At 37.8% G+C, this 18539-nt stretch overlaps 2 protein-coding genes across 4 annotated transcripts; one reads left to right on the top strand and one right to left on the bottom strand.

The window, feature by feature from the left end:
- Positions 1–1205: 1205 nt before the first annotated feature.
- On the bottom strand, positions 1206–10936 carry LOC134537467 (uncharacterized). Of its 2 annotated transcripts, none has more exons than XM_063377932.1 (5): positions 10756–10936; positions 9555–9708; positions 7543–7661; positions 4546–4669; positions 1206–4191 (listed from the first exon to the last, which is right to left on the bottom strand). In XM_063377932.1, exons 2-5 carry the CDS (start codon positions 9701–9703, stop codon positions 3774–3776), a joined length of 810 nt encoding a protein of 269 aa, XP_063234002.1. In that variant the 5' UTR covers positions 9704–9708; positions 10756–10936; the 3' UTR covers positions 1206–3773. The 2 variants fall into 2 exon arrangements, with proteins under 2 accessions (XP_063234002.1, XP_063234001.1); XM_063377931.1 differs by having other exon boundaries at positions 10795–10935.
- A 48-nt stretch (positions 10937–10984) lies between these two features.
- Positions 10985–16758, top strand: LOC134537468 (uncharacterized). Of its 2 annotated transcripts, XM_063377933.1 has the most exons (5): positions 10985–11288; positions 11498–11780; positions 14907–14991; positions 15785–15929; positions 16404–16758. In XM_063377933.1, exons 1-5 carry the CDS (start codon positions 11286–11288, stop codon positions 16614–16616), a joined length of 729 nt encoding a protein of 242 aa, XP_063234003.1. In that variant the 5' UTR covers positions 10985–11285; the 3' UTR covers positions 16617–16758. The 2 variants fall into 2 exon arrangements, with proteins under 2 accessions (XP_063234003.1, XP_063234004.1); XM_063377934.1 differs by lacking the exon at positions 11498–11780 and having other exon boundaries at positions 11014–11288.
- The last annotated feature ends 1781 nt before the right edge of the window (positions 16759–18539 follow it).

The following is an 18539-nucleotide window of genomic DNA, read 5'->3' as shown; positions in this document are numbered from 1 at the left end:
TCTGATTTTTATAATCCTGTTTATAGATAAGAGATTATCTATAATTAAACATTAAAATGTTCAATACCAGTACTTTTTTCACCAAAATAGTGTTATTTAATCGCAATCTTACCAGGCCATCTTAGGCAATGTCTCAAACTAATTAAATACAAACCCATTTTAAATGAATTGAGGGGAAGTGGTGCACAATGCGAACAGAATAAAATTGAAATAAATTTTCATTAGGACCTGCTAGCAATATCATGAGCAGTTTTTTTTTTTTACATAATCTGATAGCACCCTGAAGACCTCACAATGCTTTGCAGATTGTAACTTCTACATAAAACATTTGCTGGGCTAAACTGTCAAAGTCCTACAGTGCAAGAGTTGTGATAGTAGGTAAGAAACAGATTACGTAGTTGATGTACCCTAATGCTCATTCTAGTGATATGATCTATGCACGGTCAATGTTTTCATGCACATTAGGGGATCTGCTATTTTCATATTACTGCTATGTAATGTTATCAGGCAATTTTTTCTCGTACACCTAACAACTACATAGACAGAATACACTGCACTGAACAAGCTGTTGAAATACTCATCTTTGATCATTAATACCCAAAATTGTGCTGTCCACATCAAAAGTTCAGAAATAAGAAGCCAGACTTAAGGGGCCCGCCTACCTGGGCACACATACGGTGTGCAGAGCTTCAGGAAAAACAACGCAATTTCAAAACTACTCAAGATATCCGAGTGGGGCCTATTAACGAATAGCATTTAAGAGTTCGCTGAGGACCGAAAAGTACTTTTAATTTCAGATTAAGTTTTTAAACTGTAATTTTAGAAGCGTTAAAATGCCTAAAACGCGTGTTTTCAGAGTAATTTTTAGGCATAAAACAATCAGTACAGATCTTGAAAGTACTTAAGGGGCTTGCATAACACCTTTATCTTCATTTCTCCGCCATATAATGTTACGGTCACCGCTCAAATTTCACAGTTATCTTGTGACGACGAGACAAATGCGCGCCAGTTCAGAGCCTTGCGCTTAGAGGCTATACCACGCTGGAAGCACCAGCGAGCGTCACGCTTATCATCCCGCCTCACTAACACACATACACCCCTGACGAGGCGGGCCCCTTAATTACTCCTCCACTATTCTGGAATCTTTACAACATATCCATTCTTAAAGGGATGTAAAAGGTAGGGGTTACTAATAAAATCACAACTACAAATTATTATTTTTTTAACATTATAAACTTTTAAAAAATACATAACATCTTTCTGAATTCACCTACCGAATGTATAGTCAGTTACAAAGGACACTGAAGATTCACATTGTTTTAGTAACTGTCCATACAGCAAAAAGAACTAATAATAACAGTCAACTATCTCTCACAGCAAGTGCAAACTCTTGTGTACAGTACTGAAGCAATACACAACACCTCATACTGAGCACTGTACAAAAATAAATGCATCACAGCTGCAACACAACAGACACCACACACACATTTAAAGCTAACCATATGTACATTAATATAAAATATCCTGCAAGATCGTTGTTCAGGAATTCAACATCATCTCAACAAGGTACCTACATCATTAATTAGGTGCTTGTATCTCTTAAGTTCCAATTCCAAATCTAATTTAATGAAACTATAATTAGTGAATCAGATTTATTTGAATTGCTCAATTATGTGCCTTTAATGTTTTACACAATTTTAACTACTGAAAAACAAAAAAAATTGGAATATTTCTACAAATTTAAATGCACTGGTCAATGAGTTTATACTTTATGAATATCTTGACAGTTTTCCAAAAACACTTAACCTATTTTGTTTTAATACTCGAGACAAAATTTTGGTTGGATTTGCATTAAATTTAAATTTCCAATCATATCAAGAAAAATAAAGTTGTCAAAACAGAATGTATATCAGTGGATATCATAAAATGTTAAAAAAAATTTTTTTACATAAAATAATTTTCAAACTAAAACACACATTAGCATTAGAGTGATAACAAACACATAATACTTGACACTTTGTAAAATGACCCACCACAAACTTATCAAATGAAACCTCTAATTAAAAGAATCAGCCTTTTCCTACAGTGCCCACATTATCATTTTTGCATTAAATATACAAAATTATTTTTAAAAAAGGATTATTGAAAGTTACTGGAACAGAAAGCGAGGACGCAAAGAAGAGACCCTTACAGCCACCTACAACTGCTTATCGATTACAACAGTTTCCCTCCAATACTGCAACTGTGAGATTAGATACACGCAGTCTTGCAAACTGGTTAAAGATTTCACAAAATATTTATTACTCAAGCCTAACAGCCATACACGTGACAATACGGGGGTTTGAAGATATAATTATTTTCACTAACTTGTAAAAATTAAGTGGTTATTTCAGAAACAACACAAGTTTCTATTTTGGCTGTTTTGAGTTGAGCATGAATTCAACTTCTGTTAAATGTAGGCACGCAGGTTGAAACAAAGGAAACATCAGTCAGCCCATTACGTAGCTTCAGATGATCGTGAAAACCATAATTTATTGCAGATACATTAGTGAACTCTTTGACTAAATTACCCATATCTACCACGGAAACTATCAAGGATAGTAAATCACAAGTAAAGATGGAATGTTTTGGTGTTTCAAGAGGTAATGCTTTTTTTTAAACCCAGAGTTTGAGGTTGATATTGCAGTTATAGTGATGTCATTTACTGTAAGTTTATAAACTGAAAATTAATTCTGACAATAAAGTTATGCTTCTGCTTAATAATAAAAGCAGCAAGAAATGAGAAATGAATGTGTTTATAAAATAAATTGCCAACACAGAGTGACATCCGACTATTGCAATATGCAATTGATATGTTCTAGAGAAAATCTCTCACGTTTTTATTAAGATTTGTAAAACTGGCCAGCACAAGTGTGAACATAATATGTAATTTAAGTATTAAAATTATTTTTTTGTGCAATTTCTTGATTTATGCAACACACATTGCATTAAGGTTGGTGATTGAAATGTTTTGACTTCAGAAGAAGAAAAATAACAGAAAATAGCATTTATTAATTAAAAAAAAAAGGCAACCTATAACTGTTATTTTCTCCTAAGCTACGCTAAATTTCAATTATGATCAAGAACACACAAAAAATGTATAAAAATGTTAATGCAACAATTACAAATGTATTGATAGTTCTTCCTGAAAAATTAGAGATCAGTGACAATGTTGTTTCTGCAAAAAACCTAATAAATTTTCCGAGCTACCTCAGCGCCAATGCGCACAATCACAGCTAGCACGCAGTGATTCTGTTATTCCACAAAACCGTAAGAATAAAGAAACAGCACGATTATGCAAAATTCCAAAATCCAAGCATAGGTTTCCTTTACCAGAGAATTGGAAGGCTTACAATGATCCGGCTACGCTAACCTGCAGATTAAATAAGAGCCCAAGACTCTACCACAGCTGTACAATCTTTGGTCTTTGGTACAATCTCTTCGTCCCGTTTTAATTTTCATCAAAATGGCTACCCAACCACAAACTAACAATGCCAGAGTACAGTCAATATTGCACATACATGATTGAACAGTTTTTTCTTCTGTGTTTAACAACAGAACATAATTTTACAAGTTTTGTAGTGAGACAAATATCCAAATATTCGGGGATCATAAAAGTTTCCAATGAAACACAATGGGACAGGGAAAGGTGGATAAGTGTAGAATTAAAATGGTCATGAACTAAAAACAGGACTGCGAGAAGATAATTCGAAGGAGGTTGCTCAAACGTGACGCTACCAGCGGCCGTCGGCGCGACCGTACTTGATGGCGGGCCGGCGGGGGGGCGGGGGCGCGGGGCCCCGGCCGCGGAACACCAGGGCCAGCAGGAGGTACAGCCCGCCCACGCACTTGGCCAGGAAGTCGACGAGGGCGAGCGCGAGGGGCGTGAGGGCGCGCACCAGCCCCGACAGCTCGCGCACCAGCCGCAGGGAGAAGTCCCCCAGGTGGCGCACCGAGTGGACCGCCCCGGCCAGCAGGCCCGCCGCCACCACCGCCAGGAAGACCACCGCCTGGCGCACGTTGCCGACGGCGAGGGCCGCCTTCGCGCCCCGCGACAGGGCGTGCTTCCACTCCTCGAGGATCGCGCTCCAGTCCGTGTCTCGCTCCGGCCCGGGCCGGCCCTCCGCGGGCGCCTCTGCCTCGCCCAGCGGCCTGCGGCATCACACGTCCCTTCAGCTACTCTCGTCAGTGGCACCACCTTACAGCATAGGCTGCATAAGTCACGAATCTTGATTTCTATATCACGAGCAAAATACAAAACTACTTACTGAACACAGAAGGCAGGTTCCACAATTCTTACATTTAGTTTACAGTGTGACTGGCACCGTGCATTAAGGAACAGAAATTTAAAAAAAGAAAAAATTTTTTCCGGGGATTCAAAACCAACACAAGGCAAGAAATAAAAAAGCAAAACAGCAGGCGAAGTGGTTCCACCCCGCCTCCTGAAATGAAATTATGCTCACGCCCCTGATAAGTTTGTTCACGAATCAGCTAAGAGCCAGTTACCTGAGGCACTTGAGCCGCAGCACCACCTCCGGGCCGGTGAACTTGACGCTCTTCAGGAGGAACCAGTAGTGACCGAACGCCACGTCCTCGAGCCTGACGTGCAGGCACGGCTGGTCCGTGGGCCCTGCCACGCATGCATCACGCCCTTCAGTGTGCTCCCAGCGCAACAAACACAACACCCTCTCGCTTGCACTACGCTGGTGCAGGGCTAGAACTGATACATTACAACACCTTTTAGTGGATTGAAAAGGTATCCGTCATACAGTGCCCTATGACGCAAGTGCAATGACGCAAGTCACAGGTTTGGGAACAGAAGCACGCAGAGTAAAACCCACAAGCTAATTGCTGCTATGGCCAAATACACCACAATGCGAAAAATCAGTTTTCACCCCGCCATGAATTACAGAAAAATGACTGAATAATACAGCCAGTGAAGGGAGGTGATAAGTAATGTAATCATCTTTTGATAAAGAAAATAAGGTAACCACCTTGTTTTATCCGCATGCAGGAGCCAACAAACTTGAAGCAGTCGCAGTACTGTATAGTGACCATGGAAAGTTGACATTTTATTATAAAATTATATTTATTTGCGTATTTAATTATAAAACTAAAGTTACTTTATAACACATAGCTAGGGACATGAACTTTTCGGTGAATAAAATTAGTGAAAAGCGGTGAGCAAAAATGCGAAAAGCGGCGAGGAAAAATGCCAAAAGCGGTGAGAAAAAAAAGCGGCGAAATGTATCTAAGCATACCTTTTTTAAGAAAAAGTTAAATGAACTCAATTAAGATTGATCAAAATGTTTAAAACTAACATTTAGAAGTGAAAAACTCTTCAAACTCAAAAGCTTTAAAGACAAGGAGAATAGCTACTCACCCAGAATGTCAAAACTTTTGGGTTTAGAGGGAAGGTTTGTCAATAAAATATATTCCTAACTCAGGTGGTATGCTAGGCCAAAAAAGTTAGGTTTGTTTAGTTTTAGGTTTGGTTGGTTTAGGTAAGTCTTATTTTATATTTGGTAAGTTTAGCTTAGGTTAGTTTTAAAATGCCCATTTCCAACTAGCTTAAGTTGGGTTTGGTTTTGAGAACTTCTAAATTTAAGCCACTACAAGATTACAGATATTGATGAAACTTAGGCATAAATACAAACCTTCAACGTATTTATTCATTCAGCTTAAAATAGTGGGGTCCTGAAATTTATGAAGTGGGATGTTCGCTTTGAGGAACACCTCAGTGGTCTCCATAGCAAAACGAAGCGCTTCAGTTTTCCTTTTTTTTTTTTTTTTTGCTTGCTGCGCACAAACACCAATAGTATGCTGCAGTGCTACAGTAGCAGTGGAAGAAATGCGTGACTTTTTGTGCTTTTCACTGCTTATGTGCTTAACAATTGAGTCTCTACAGTCCCAACTGACCCTGCAATTATAGTATTTACAAAATAAAACTGCCTTATCTGTTGAATAGAGACCATCAGAAGAAAATTCTTTGGCCCTATCTAGTGCGTTTATGTCATACTTCGACATCGCGAAGCAGCGAGAGAACTGTCAACACGATATTCGTTCAGTTACCGCAACGAATAGCCACCGAACAATAATAAATGCATGCATGTGCAGTAACCTAACACAACCGAAAAAAAAAAAAATACATACATCCATCAATTTGTTTGTTGCAGTTTAAAATTGCCTGAAGTATTTTATGGTTAAGTAAATTATGAAGAAAAAACACACTTGTAATTTTTGTTGATAACAAAATTTACGCGTTGCGAATGCGGTATCGTTTTTATTTACCGTACACGATTGATCGTATGATTGAACAACAATCGATTGTTCGTAAACGTTCGTGTTCTTTCTCGCATTCTCGTACTGCTACGTTGGTAACACGTTTATTGAGTAACGCGTTTTGTTTTGATAACTTCGTGACACGAGAAACAAATATTGAAGCTTGTTATGTTAAAATGCAAAATATAAACGGTCCTGGATTACCGTCATCTGTGGCCGTTAACCTCGCCGTGATATTATTGCCACAGAATGAGGTTTTTGTGGTTATGGCTGGAGAAAATAAATTGTTTACCTAGTTTTGCCAAGAAATGTTGTCGGCACGGTGAAATGTATTTTTATGTATTGTTTTATTGTTTTCTTTTTTATTGGTGCGCTGGTGTTACGAACGGAAGATTAATTATATCTAAATTATATGTGTTTGTGGCAATTTAAGCTTCAAATAATGACATTTTGACCAAATTCGCGACGAAACAGTGGAAAATCGCAAAATTCACCTTTTTTTTTTTTTTTTTTTAAAAAAAGGGCCAAATTCGTGAAATAACGACGGTGATTCGCGATCGCGAAAAGTACCTGTCCCTACACATAGCTTAATATATAACTACTTGAAAGAATTCTCTGGAACAGCACACAAGAGAAAGACAGCATGGCGACACAGTGCCGTATTTTTTACGTTCAATAAGCACACACACAGTACAGAAATACTTAACTTGTGCTCAGAATTCTACTGAAGACAAATATATGCTGCGATGAATAATTCCAGGGCCGCACTTACCGTGAAACAGATTATTTGTTTGTTTTTTATTACAGGATTTTAATTTTCTGGATATTGGTAGATCCCGATTAACACGGACAATCGACAGTTTACTCTACTCTGTTGACAGAAGTCAAATTTCAAAATGTTTCTATCCAAAGATGTTTTTGTATGAAATATAATACTTTTATTTGCTGCTGGACAAAGGGGATAATGCTTTTTTTTGTTTGTTTTTTCATATATGCTGCACACGTGCAGATGTGGACACTGATGTTCACTCAAAGGTCCACTTCACAAGGTCTTCAGAAGAACTAGAAAGTTCGCAACTGATCAGGACGAGTATATAACCTGCCTCAAGTCTCATTCACAGTGTAAGGTTACAAATGGCGACAGTCAAATCCAGTGTCAAGTGTGAGCGGAGAACGGCGCAACGGCAATGCGGGCTGCGTGGCGGGACGTAGGGGCATCACCTGCAATGGTTATTCCGGTCCAGACGCGGCCCGGGCCGTAGTGTCGCAGCATCCGCTCCTGTGCCGCTTCCAGGGCATCCCTGAAGTCCCTCTCCGTCCCGCACAACTCCACCACATCCCTGATGACACACACACACAGGCCAGTTCTCTGTGTACGACGAGATAAGGCTTCACAATCTACAAACACTTTACTGTGTACAGCAGCAGTGGCGTAGCCAGGATTTGTGTATGGGGGGTGTTAAGAAGCATGCCCAGCATGCCCCCCCCCCCCCTCTCTCTCCGTATTAAAGCGGTGGGTACGGGAAAATTTGAATTTTAAGGTGTAACATAGTGCTATTTTAGCAGTTTTTGGTTCTTAAATTTAAATATTGTAATGGTAAAAATTTTATTAATTTTAATATGAAATTTGTTTGAGTGATGAATAAGAAATTAATTAAAGATTTGGTGCTAAGGAGGGGGGGGGGGTGTTTGAACCCCACACCCCCACCCCCCCCTGGCTTCGCCCCTGTACAGTAGTACCTCGTAACATCACATCAATCGGGACTAGAGCCTATTTCGGCTATGTTAATGTAGGCTAGTCTGAGAATTAAAAAAAAAAATAATTAATTCAAGACAATATATTTACATAAAAAGTCTTTCCTGTTGAACAAACACATCTTACAAGCTTGGCAGTACAGTTACGATTGCTAATACTGAACCAAGCCATACCCCTTCCTGTAATTATAACACAAAATAATATTTTATGTATTGTCTTTGGAATTAAATACTTTTTCATTGACTCTTGTTGTTTGAAATGCTGTGTTGATTGTAATAAAAACCTTTAAATATTACTCCATAAACAGCATAATAATAATAATAATAATAATAATAATAATAATAATAATAATAATAATAATAATAATAACAATATTTGATTCTCTGTTAATAGAAATTATTTTCTCACATATTAACACTTTTTTTTAAGGAGATTTTTAAATATGTTTGATTCGGAATAGCAAAAATCCATTGTGTAAGCACTTTGCACACAAGAGCATACGGAGAATTTAATTTCGGGGGAGGGAGGGGATAAAACAAACCGCTTTGTCCGCCGTTTGCTTTCAAATTATTTTCTTTTGTTGATGAGAATGATACATTTTTTTTGAATGATTTCTTAGAATTTCAGGGGTAGGGGGAAGGGGCGGAGATACACCTCTGTTCGTACGCACACAATAATTTCTCGGCATTGTCTTAAACAAGGACCATCTTTCAATGGTTCAACGGTTAATAACTAGTAATTTTTTAATCACTATTAGTCATATATTTACATGACTAAAACCAATAAAATTAAACAAAACATTTTAAACTTAAATACTGTAAAAAAAATTGGTTGTATGTAAAGAAGGTTTACGGACAATAGTTTAACGTGACGTGTTAACAAAACATTGATGAAATTATTGCATACTTTTAAGAATAAAATTGAATCATTTTCATTGAATTATCACTATTTTGTATGGATACAAAGAAGGAGTGAAATGAAATCTACAATTTTATTGATAAATTTACTTTTATTTGCACTCATTAATTCAAAAATGTTTATTACTTTAATGAACAGATTATGTATTTTAACTATAACTTTGATACATGTTTGCTATTTAACTTCTTCCAATCTGTGTTATTCTGTTAAGGACAGGGCGATGATAGGAAAAGTAGGAAACAAATGGGAGTGTTTCAAGTTTAATGTGCCTCGAAAAAGTCAAATCGATGGTTGTTCCAATTGAGTGGAAGAGAGATAGATGCGGTGCAAGCGTACAATGAGCGTAACGGGACACAGTGTAACGGGACAATGTGTGTAACGGGACAATGTATGTAACGGGACACTTTTTCGTGTGTACAACCGGTGTTCCATCGATTTATTAGACGTCACGTCAAAAAGTAGATGGGTAGAAACCAATACTCATCATGAGAATGAACCAGTGCAGACACAGACGCAGGCGTAAGCGTAAGCAATGGGTAGCAGTCGCGAGGAAGCCCACCTGTAGCCCCCGAGCTGCGGCACGTGTCTCCTCTCGCGGTAGTTCCCCCTGAACAGCTGGCCGCCCAGCATCTGCTTCACGTACACCTGCAGCTGCTCCTCCGAGAAGCTGTCCGGGGCCGGGCTGCCCTTCTCGCCGAGCCTCTGCATGTCGCCTGGAACAGGACCCCGCGCGCTTGCGTCCCCGTCCGCCCGTGCCCCGCGTGGACGGAATCACAGCTCGGAACACCACTCGATGGCATGCGAAAATAACAGATGACTGCGAGTGCTGCAAGATGTACAGCAAGTTTCCAGGCTCTTAACCAAAATCATTGAGTAAGGTGTCCGGACAGAGCTTCAGTTCCATTTCCGCACAATCAAATATAAAATTATACAGATTTTATTTAGAAAAAAAGTAAATAAAATAGAATAATTCAAGTTAATTTAAAAGAAAAATACAACAAAACAGCTAATTATTAAATCAATTCGTTTTCTATTAACTAGTACAATAATACAAGTAATAAAATGTTTCACTGTATGTGTAAAGAAATACATTCTGAAAAATTATGTACATAATGAAATTCCAACCCATAGATTATAGCTACATTGGATGACTGACATAACTGAAAATGAACTATAAAATGCAACTAAATACAGCAAACACCCTCCTATTTAAGAATTATATTTTAACAATATAAAAATAATACTATACAAACAATGTAAGGAAGCAAAAAATAATCATTTTCGGATTTTTATTTGATATAAAACGATCATAAATCATTGTTACATCGCAATTTTGTTGTATTCAGGATCTTTAAGTGTACTAAATTAAAAGCAAGCATCATGTATCAAAGGATCAATGTATTCAGGATCATGCGATTAGGATCAAGGGATAAACTTGGATACGAAAATTCGAAAACTGTACCGGAGCAATATGAATAAATGGGATTCCCCTTAAATGAGATAACACCTCGTTATCCTTCACAGACATGCAATTATATTTTAAGGCGTTTCATATTGACTCCATGCTAATCAGTTTGTAAAATAAGGACGTAAAAGAAAACCACTTAAAAACAAATCCAAAGGTACAGACACAGACACAATTTTAAATACCGTATTTATTTTCGTATGTTAAGTACACAAACGTTGTAGTTTTATCTTATCTGACCTGAAATAATTTAACTCAGAGCTTATAATATGTATCTTTAAAAAAATAATCCTACCTTTCTCACAGAAAAAACACCGCTAATATTATTATTTACCTTTTTTTTCTCTCTTTAAAATGACAACGGGATGACAGCTCAAAACTTAAATTACATGGTTGCTATTTGAGGCCTACGGTTTTTAAAGAGCATTGAGCATGAAATATATGAATTTCTAAAGTGAACTAAAATAATCAACCATTCACAAAAATCTGTTTTCGTACTTCGATGGGTTTTATTGTCGTAGGATACGAAACGAAAAGCTTTATGTTAATTAAGATATGATATTTACTCTATGCTGTGAAATATTATTGTATTATTTCCTAACTATGTTTTCGTCAATCAGTTTTCAAAAACGAATAACATTATACTGAAGTTGTCAGCAGCTTTCTAAACATTAAAAAAAAAAAAATGTATAAAATAAAATTTATTAACTTTTTACTTCAAGAGTGACTGAATGAACTCTATCATACTTAAAGTGATTATTTAACATAGAATAAAGAAGGTGGCTCATTAAATAGTGCTTCATCAGAAACCGACAAAAAGTATAAATGGTAGGTTATATTAATTAACAAGTGTATTCATCGTAAACCAAAACCACATACTCTTAACAATTACCCATGCTGATATTATGTTATACTATATTTATGAACAATTTTTGCAAAATCATAAATTTGACATATAAGCTTCAAATGCAATTATAGTGTATACAATTCGTAGTAATCTTAAACTGAATGCGATTGTTGCTCTGTCCTGCAAGCAGGCATTGAATGGACACGATGGTTCAGCTTTCCGCAGACGATCAGAGTCAGATCTCGTAAAAAGTGAGAGCCAACCTGCTGTCTCCAGAAGTGTATCGGCCCCCGAAATAGTACAGTCTCAACCATTCCGAACAGCGACACCATCACCTCATATAATTCAAGCATTCAAGGAGGATGCAGCCTGCGAGAAGCCCGCGTTATGTCTGGCGTACCCCTTCCAGCATGGCGAGTTAACCTTACCCAAAAACTTGAGGCAAATTAAGAAGGATGTTATCCAGTGCTTTGGTGAGCTTTGTTTGTACTAACATAACTTTATATATACATGCATATTAAACATGTATACTCACATGTGTATATTTGAGTTTGCCATCGTCCGGGTTCTCGTGTTCGAGACCGGGTGTGTATCCTAGCGGGAAACTGGCTCTGATTGAAAATGTGTTCCGGGAGGGCGCCAGGTTAGCTCAGCGTTTAACCAAAATTGGGTCTCGTAGGTGCATTGCCCCTGCGTGGCCTGCTATGACCGTCGGCGAAGTTCGTGGTTGGAGGGTCCCCTAGCTGAGATCACATCACATGCCCTGTGCAGCATAGTATGCTGATTCCTAGCTGGGATGGGGAGGCTTAACACAATAACCAACACGAACTCGAGATTTATGTTGTTGCTGGCAGAGGTTGCGGAGTGGCCTTTTAATTATATGAATGATTACAGACGCAAATTACACTTACATTACACTTGCATTACACTCGCACATCGCACAAAGAATTACCCTACAAAATTACAGTTATTTCAATATGTCACTAATTAAACCCTTACGCCAGCCGAGGTTAAGGGGGATTTTGATTGGAGGCGGCCAATCCCGAAAATTGCTAACTTGGCAGTGCCCGGATTCACCTTTGTGAATCGCGGACCGCAAATAAATTAGTGATAAAGTTTATACATAGCTGTCGTCGGCGCCTGTGCACTCGACCTGAGTGAAAGTCCCTTGGTAGCGGGAGTCAACCCGTGCCGCATGTTGAACTGCCCCGTGTAATGTCTTATGCGGGGAGTATATAGTTAAGCGGCTGGGTTAGGCCCTACACCGTAAAAAGGACCGGGGATGCACGGGGAGTTAATATAAATGTAGAAAAAGTTTTTTGGATTGAATGACTAAATTTACCAGAAGTACGGTTCGGTGTGGACAAAGGATGATGGCTCCCCATGGAACGCACGTCCGCCCCGGTCCGCGAGTCGCTCGGTACTGGCGTTTGCCCTTGACGCGAGGGAACGTCTCAGGGTTCTTTCGCGCCAAAGTTACTGAAGTTCCGTTATTCGGAAATTATTTTATTAACAAGAAGCTGAGAGTAGCTCTAAATTCGTACATTAATTAGTGTTAATTAACTTGATTGGCAGATACTCTTAATAATAATTGTTAACTAATTTACGTACATTTAAGTTTAAATAATAAGAGTCACACTAGAGACTGTTAGTCACTTGTTGACTGCTCCAGTGGCTAGTTACACATACAAAACAGGGAGATAATATTTACGTTAACACAACACTATATTTAATTAAGGCTGAAGGCCGCAAAGGAGGCACTCACAAACTTGTTAATGTAAATTCACACGTGACTCGGGCACTCCTGCGACGCACTTTCCTTAGGCAGGGGTTTTAATAACTAGTGTGGTTATTATTAAATTATGTTTGAATATTAGTGAACTGAAGTCGAGGTGTTTCAATAATTAGACACGGCCCTTGATTCTACCTTGGCATCGAAGGCTCGCCTGACTCGGGTGGGCCATAGCTAGGGGTGCGTTCTGTTAGCGGGGTCGGATACTGGTGGGTGCAGGTCGGGCTTTGGGGTGGCCTTCGGCCGGACGACGTCAAGTTAAGACATTCTATTTACCACAATACCTACATGCATATTACATAAAATTACATAAATGATCTGTTTCGGCACTCTTGCGCTTCTGCTACCAAGGTTCATCAAAAATTCTAGGAAGCTACACCTTTTCATTGCATTCAACCAGGCTGATCCCATGTTTTCATGATTCGATACTCACAGTGGCAACAATGTGACACACCCAGTGTCCTTAATAAGTGAGGTCACAGAAACATTACTGAAGTATATCTTTATTATAACTGACAGAGTAAGTTGGGTAATGTAATAAAAGTGTTTTGCTTAGAGAACAATGGAAAGTGCAACGATGAGGAGTGGGGTGCTTGGTGGTAAAAAAAAATTGGAGAGGGCTCAAGAGTAGGGCACTCGATGGCATTTTGGAATTATAGTATGTCGGACTTCATGACAGGGTTGAAAGCCCGATCTCAACCCCATCAGTAGCCGATCTCAATAATGCACTCGCCTCCGCCTGCACCAGTCAAAACAGCAATTTTCCCAAACATGGGAACCGTCGCTAGCCTGAATTTGTTTTAAACTTTGGATTAATTATATTTTTAAAGCAATTGTCAAGGTCTTTAAGCCACGATATTAATTATTTATGTTTATATTAAGTCAAGTTTTCCATATAATATTAATACATAGTTTTTCTATTTATCAGGGCCAACCATAGTTACTCGTAACTCTACTCAACCTAACTGTGATTTTTCTCGTTACTAAGGTTAGATGTTACACATAACTGGCGAGTACCTACTGAAAGACTCGCACACATTCTTTTTAATTGGTCGCGCATATGTATGCTGGCATCAGCTACATTCTCAAGTAATGTAATAAAGATTCACGGCTCTGACAGCTGAGGCCGATCCACGGTTATATTTACAAACTTACAGGATTGACTGTCCCCAATCGGATCCTCATAAGGACTGTCATTAGTACTAACATTTAGCATAATGTATAATGTGTCTTAAGAAGTATCTGCATCACTTGTCGGCAGGAGACACATCTGTATAGTGCAACATACATGTTTCGATATAGCTCTACATTCATTTATCAGTTTAAATTTAAAAAAAAAATCAAGAATTATATTACAGTGGTCAGGAACCGTGCTTCTGTGATAGTCTGACGCAAGATTTTTTTAATACATAAAAACGTTTCACATTCTAAATGTACTCAAAATCTCATAAGCAGACAGCTTCATTATTGTTAAATAATTTACATTTATGAAATTTTTAATATAAAATATAAGGTTACATTTAACATACCATATTTTATTTTATGTAGATATTAGAAGGAAGTCATAACAATTTAAAATGCAAGCCCCCCCCCCCCTTTTTAAAATCCTTAGCTATCTTTCTGGGTGACATAAGGAAGGATGAATGAGGATGAATTATTGTGAGGGTTTTGACCACATTTAACTCTCAATATTTTCGAGGGCCTTAATCTTTCTAAAGTATATGACAAGAACAGTTATACACTTCTCTTCAGTAAAATTGTTCTCAGCATACCAGCACATCTGATTGTTAGTTGTGCATGATTACAGCCTGCAAGCTCGGAGTTTCAAGTGCCCAGAGCGCAAGAACAGAGATTCTCTTGGAACTTCTGTGGGAAGGTTTGAGGTTTGCCAGGTGAGCATCACTGAAACATTTGTGTTTATTTTTTATTTAATGTTAACATTGAATGTTCTTAAGCAAACACATGCCTGAGTTTAATTTGAACCAACTATTAGCCTATGGAGTAAAAAGTCGTGTACGCTAGTTAACACCTACAACCGAGTCAACTTGAACATAGGTTTTGCATCACATGCACTGAAATGAAATTTATTTTTTGCGAGAGTATGTACCCCTATCTATTAAGCTATCATAGGCTACGAATAATTTCCAAGTTGACTCATAAATAATGCAACATTACATATATTATGTTGTATGCAAACTAACACTCTCTGCTTTGCATTGATTACTAAGGGTTTTGCACCAACATGGTTTCAAAGAATAGTAAAATTGCGCCAATGTTTCATGTAATGTTATTGGGTGTTGTATATGTATAAACACTTAGGAAAGTTCGCCAGTGCTTGGATACCATAATTAGAGTTCGTGAGTATGCGCAACTTGTGCTATAGTTGCAGGGGTGGTGGTACTGATTCAGGGGGATCATATGATGCCTTTATAATATGGTGTAATGAACATGTTTTCAAAAGGATAAAAAATCTGGCAGTTACCAGAAATGTTTTTAGACACTAAATTATCTTATATTTGTTATTTATATCAATATCTTGAGCTAATCTTAATATTTTACAGTTTAGTACGATTATTTTCTGGAATTTCATAGTATTTAATTTTAAAGACATGCAAAGAATGTTTGCTTTTAACAAATCCTTGACCTCACAGTGACACCACCACTCCTACCATATAATTTTTTCAGGTCGATGTCGTTCAGTGAGTATAAAGAGATGATTCTGCTCAATATTTTGTATGCAACACATGCATTCTTTCTGGCCTCGGAGTGGAGGACTGCAAAGGAGACCTATGATTTCCTGAAAGAGACATTGCTGCTTCACACCGTGAAGGTAACAAAACATACAACTACACAAAAAAGGATCATTGAAGAGTTAGTATGACATTGTCTATTGAAATAAATTATCACAGCATTTGCCTAAAGTGGTTCAGGGAAGCAGAAATCAGAATGTCTGTATCTGGGATTCGAACCCAGTCCCGCTAGTATGCGTGGATTCAAAAGGTGGTGGTGGTGGTGGTGGTAATAGTTCCTCCTGATCACAAATTATATTGTTGTATTTTTATTTTTGAGAGTATGTAAAGTTTTCTTGTATATTAAATTCATGTGTTAAGCTTTTCTTAAATTAAAAGTTGTATATAATTACCGAAGTCCAGTATTTGGGACAGTAAATTTGTAAATATTCCAAGCCAAATATCTGGTATGCACCCATTTGCTTTGTATGGTAGTCCCTGGAGGATGTTTCCTGGAGCAGCCCCTGGCTGCTTCGCTCCACAGTTGATGTGCTTGGTGTGGCACGTGTGTGCAGAGGCCGCCCTGGAGCGAGGAGGTGTTCCAGCCACTGGAGAGCCAGTGCGTGCTGAAGTACGTGACCCTGCAGTACATAAGACACTTGCCGCTGGTGCACATGGGCTCCCTGCCAGTGCGCGTGGTGCAGCTGAGCTGGACTCCTGTGCCGGGGGCGGTGTCAGGGCAAGCCCTGCCCGCTAATGGAAACACCGCCACGCGTGCCCACAAATGAAAATACGGCACACCATTAATGAATCTCTTTCCCCCAAAAAATTATCTCTCAGGATTGAAAACAAAGTAGGTACTTTATTTTTTTCATTTTTGAAAATACGAAATAAAAAAAATTCGCTCATTAAAACACACATAATTTTGTATGCATTTCATTTTTTTTTCTGCCAGCAACTGAGATCAATCCAAGGCTGCTGCTCAGCTGGTGAACGCTAGAGTGCAAGACAGAGTCAGAGATGACATACAATGGTGCAAAATTCAGGGCCATGTAATGTTCCTTCTAATTATGTGATGTAACCTCTTTGTATTAGTAATTTATACTGGGCGCCACTCCTACGTATACATTCACTTTGTTATCAAAGAAAACAAGTGAAATAAAATACATAAGAGAAAAACAATATTTCAAATCTAATGTTTAAGTAGAGTGAAAAACATGGAAAAAATAGGGTTGCTGAACATGCACAATATTAAATAATAATAAAATAAAATATGGTTAAACAGATGGTCTTTAATAAAATAAATATATATAATTTTTGGCTTGGCAAGTGGTATATAATTATGTCTTTATAACAACAGGAAATATGTTGCAGACATGAATCTCCAACAAAAGTTCATTAGTTCAGTTTATTATGTCCGTTGTTCTCACTCTTAGATCGAAGAAAATATAGTTTATTACCATTAACGTTTAATTTAAGAAAATATACCTCGGCTTTTAGTTCAGTATGTTGTGTGGGTAGAACAAACATGAGATTCCAGTCTCATTTCACCTCTGGGTAAGAACTGTGATATGTATGTAGAATATTAATTTGACTAAAATGTTTGTCTTTGGAGGGCTTTACTTAGTTTTGTTTACTATGTTTTTATTCGTAGTTAACAGGATAGAATTACATTCGATGCAGGAAAACGGTCTTTTACGACGAATAAATAATGAGTCAGTTTTTACTCACGTCAGGATACACTCCTAATTACACATCAGTGCGGATGTGCCCTATATTAATTACATACATTTAATTACACGTCGATATAAACACCCTTACACATGGATGATCTAACTTAGCTTTGCAGATTGTCTGATATATTTGGGATTGAAACCCGGGCGATTTCATCAACGCCGTCACCATTCCATAACTTTTTTCTTAATTAAGTTCTAAATCTCTTAACTTAAGTAACTCGGCCTCCCATTGGCCGGAGTACAACAACCGTTAAAGTAAATATACACTTCAAAACAAATACTGACTTCCAACAATACATCTGAAAATATCAAAAAGTCACAAATTTAAAATGATAAATCCAACAATGAATATCCTTTTATATAAAATACGTGGGAAAAGTTTCTTTTGCCGTTAAAGTCAATTGTGCCCTAGAGGGGTCTTGTCAATTGTTGTTACATGTCAGCTCGGGCTACGTCATGGAGTGTAGCACACGTAGATACGTCCAACTACAAATATAGAGCATTAAACACGGGAAAATAAACAAATAACAATAAATATATTAAAATGTTGTTAAAATAAAAATAATTCACTTTCTGTGCCTGGCATAGTCATGTAACAGCACAGTCATACAGAGGGTGTATCACTCTTTCCAGAAAGAGAGGGTGGTCAAAATCCCCGGGGCTGAAACACCCCAGGGTAAGGAGGGGGGGGGGGGGGAGGCAGGGGACTCAGTTTAGATGAATTTTTTTTATAAATTTTTGTCGCATGTGGTTTATAGACCTAATTTTGAGATAAAAAATTTACTATTTACTCTAGATACATTGATGTTTGTGCAGAATAGTAGTAATTCATTTCAAGGATACTTAAATTTAAAAAAAATATATATTTTTTATTGTACTATATATAAGCGATTTTAAAAAGTAATAAATTATAACAAACAAACTGGTATTGCACTTTTTAATTTTTACATTTAATGTTTTACAAAAGAAAAATTA

This window comes from Bacillus rossius, chromosome 12 (assembly GCF_032445375.1).
Source record: "Bacillus rossius redtenbacheri isolate Brsri chromosome 12, Brsri_v3, whole genome shotgun sequence".
Taxonomy (NCBI): Eukaryota; Metazoa; Arthropoda; class Insecta; order Phasmatodea; family Bacillidae; genus Bacillus; species Bacillus rossius.
The sequence above is the reverse complement of the archived record's forward strand: the minus strand, read 5'-3'. Positions and strand labels throughout refer to the sequence as shown.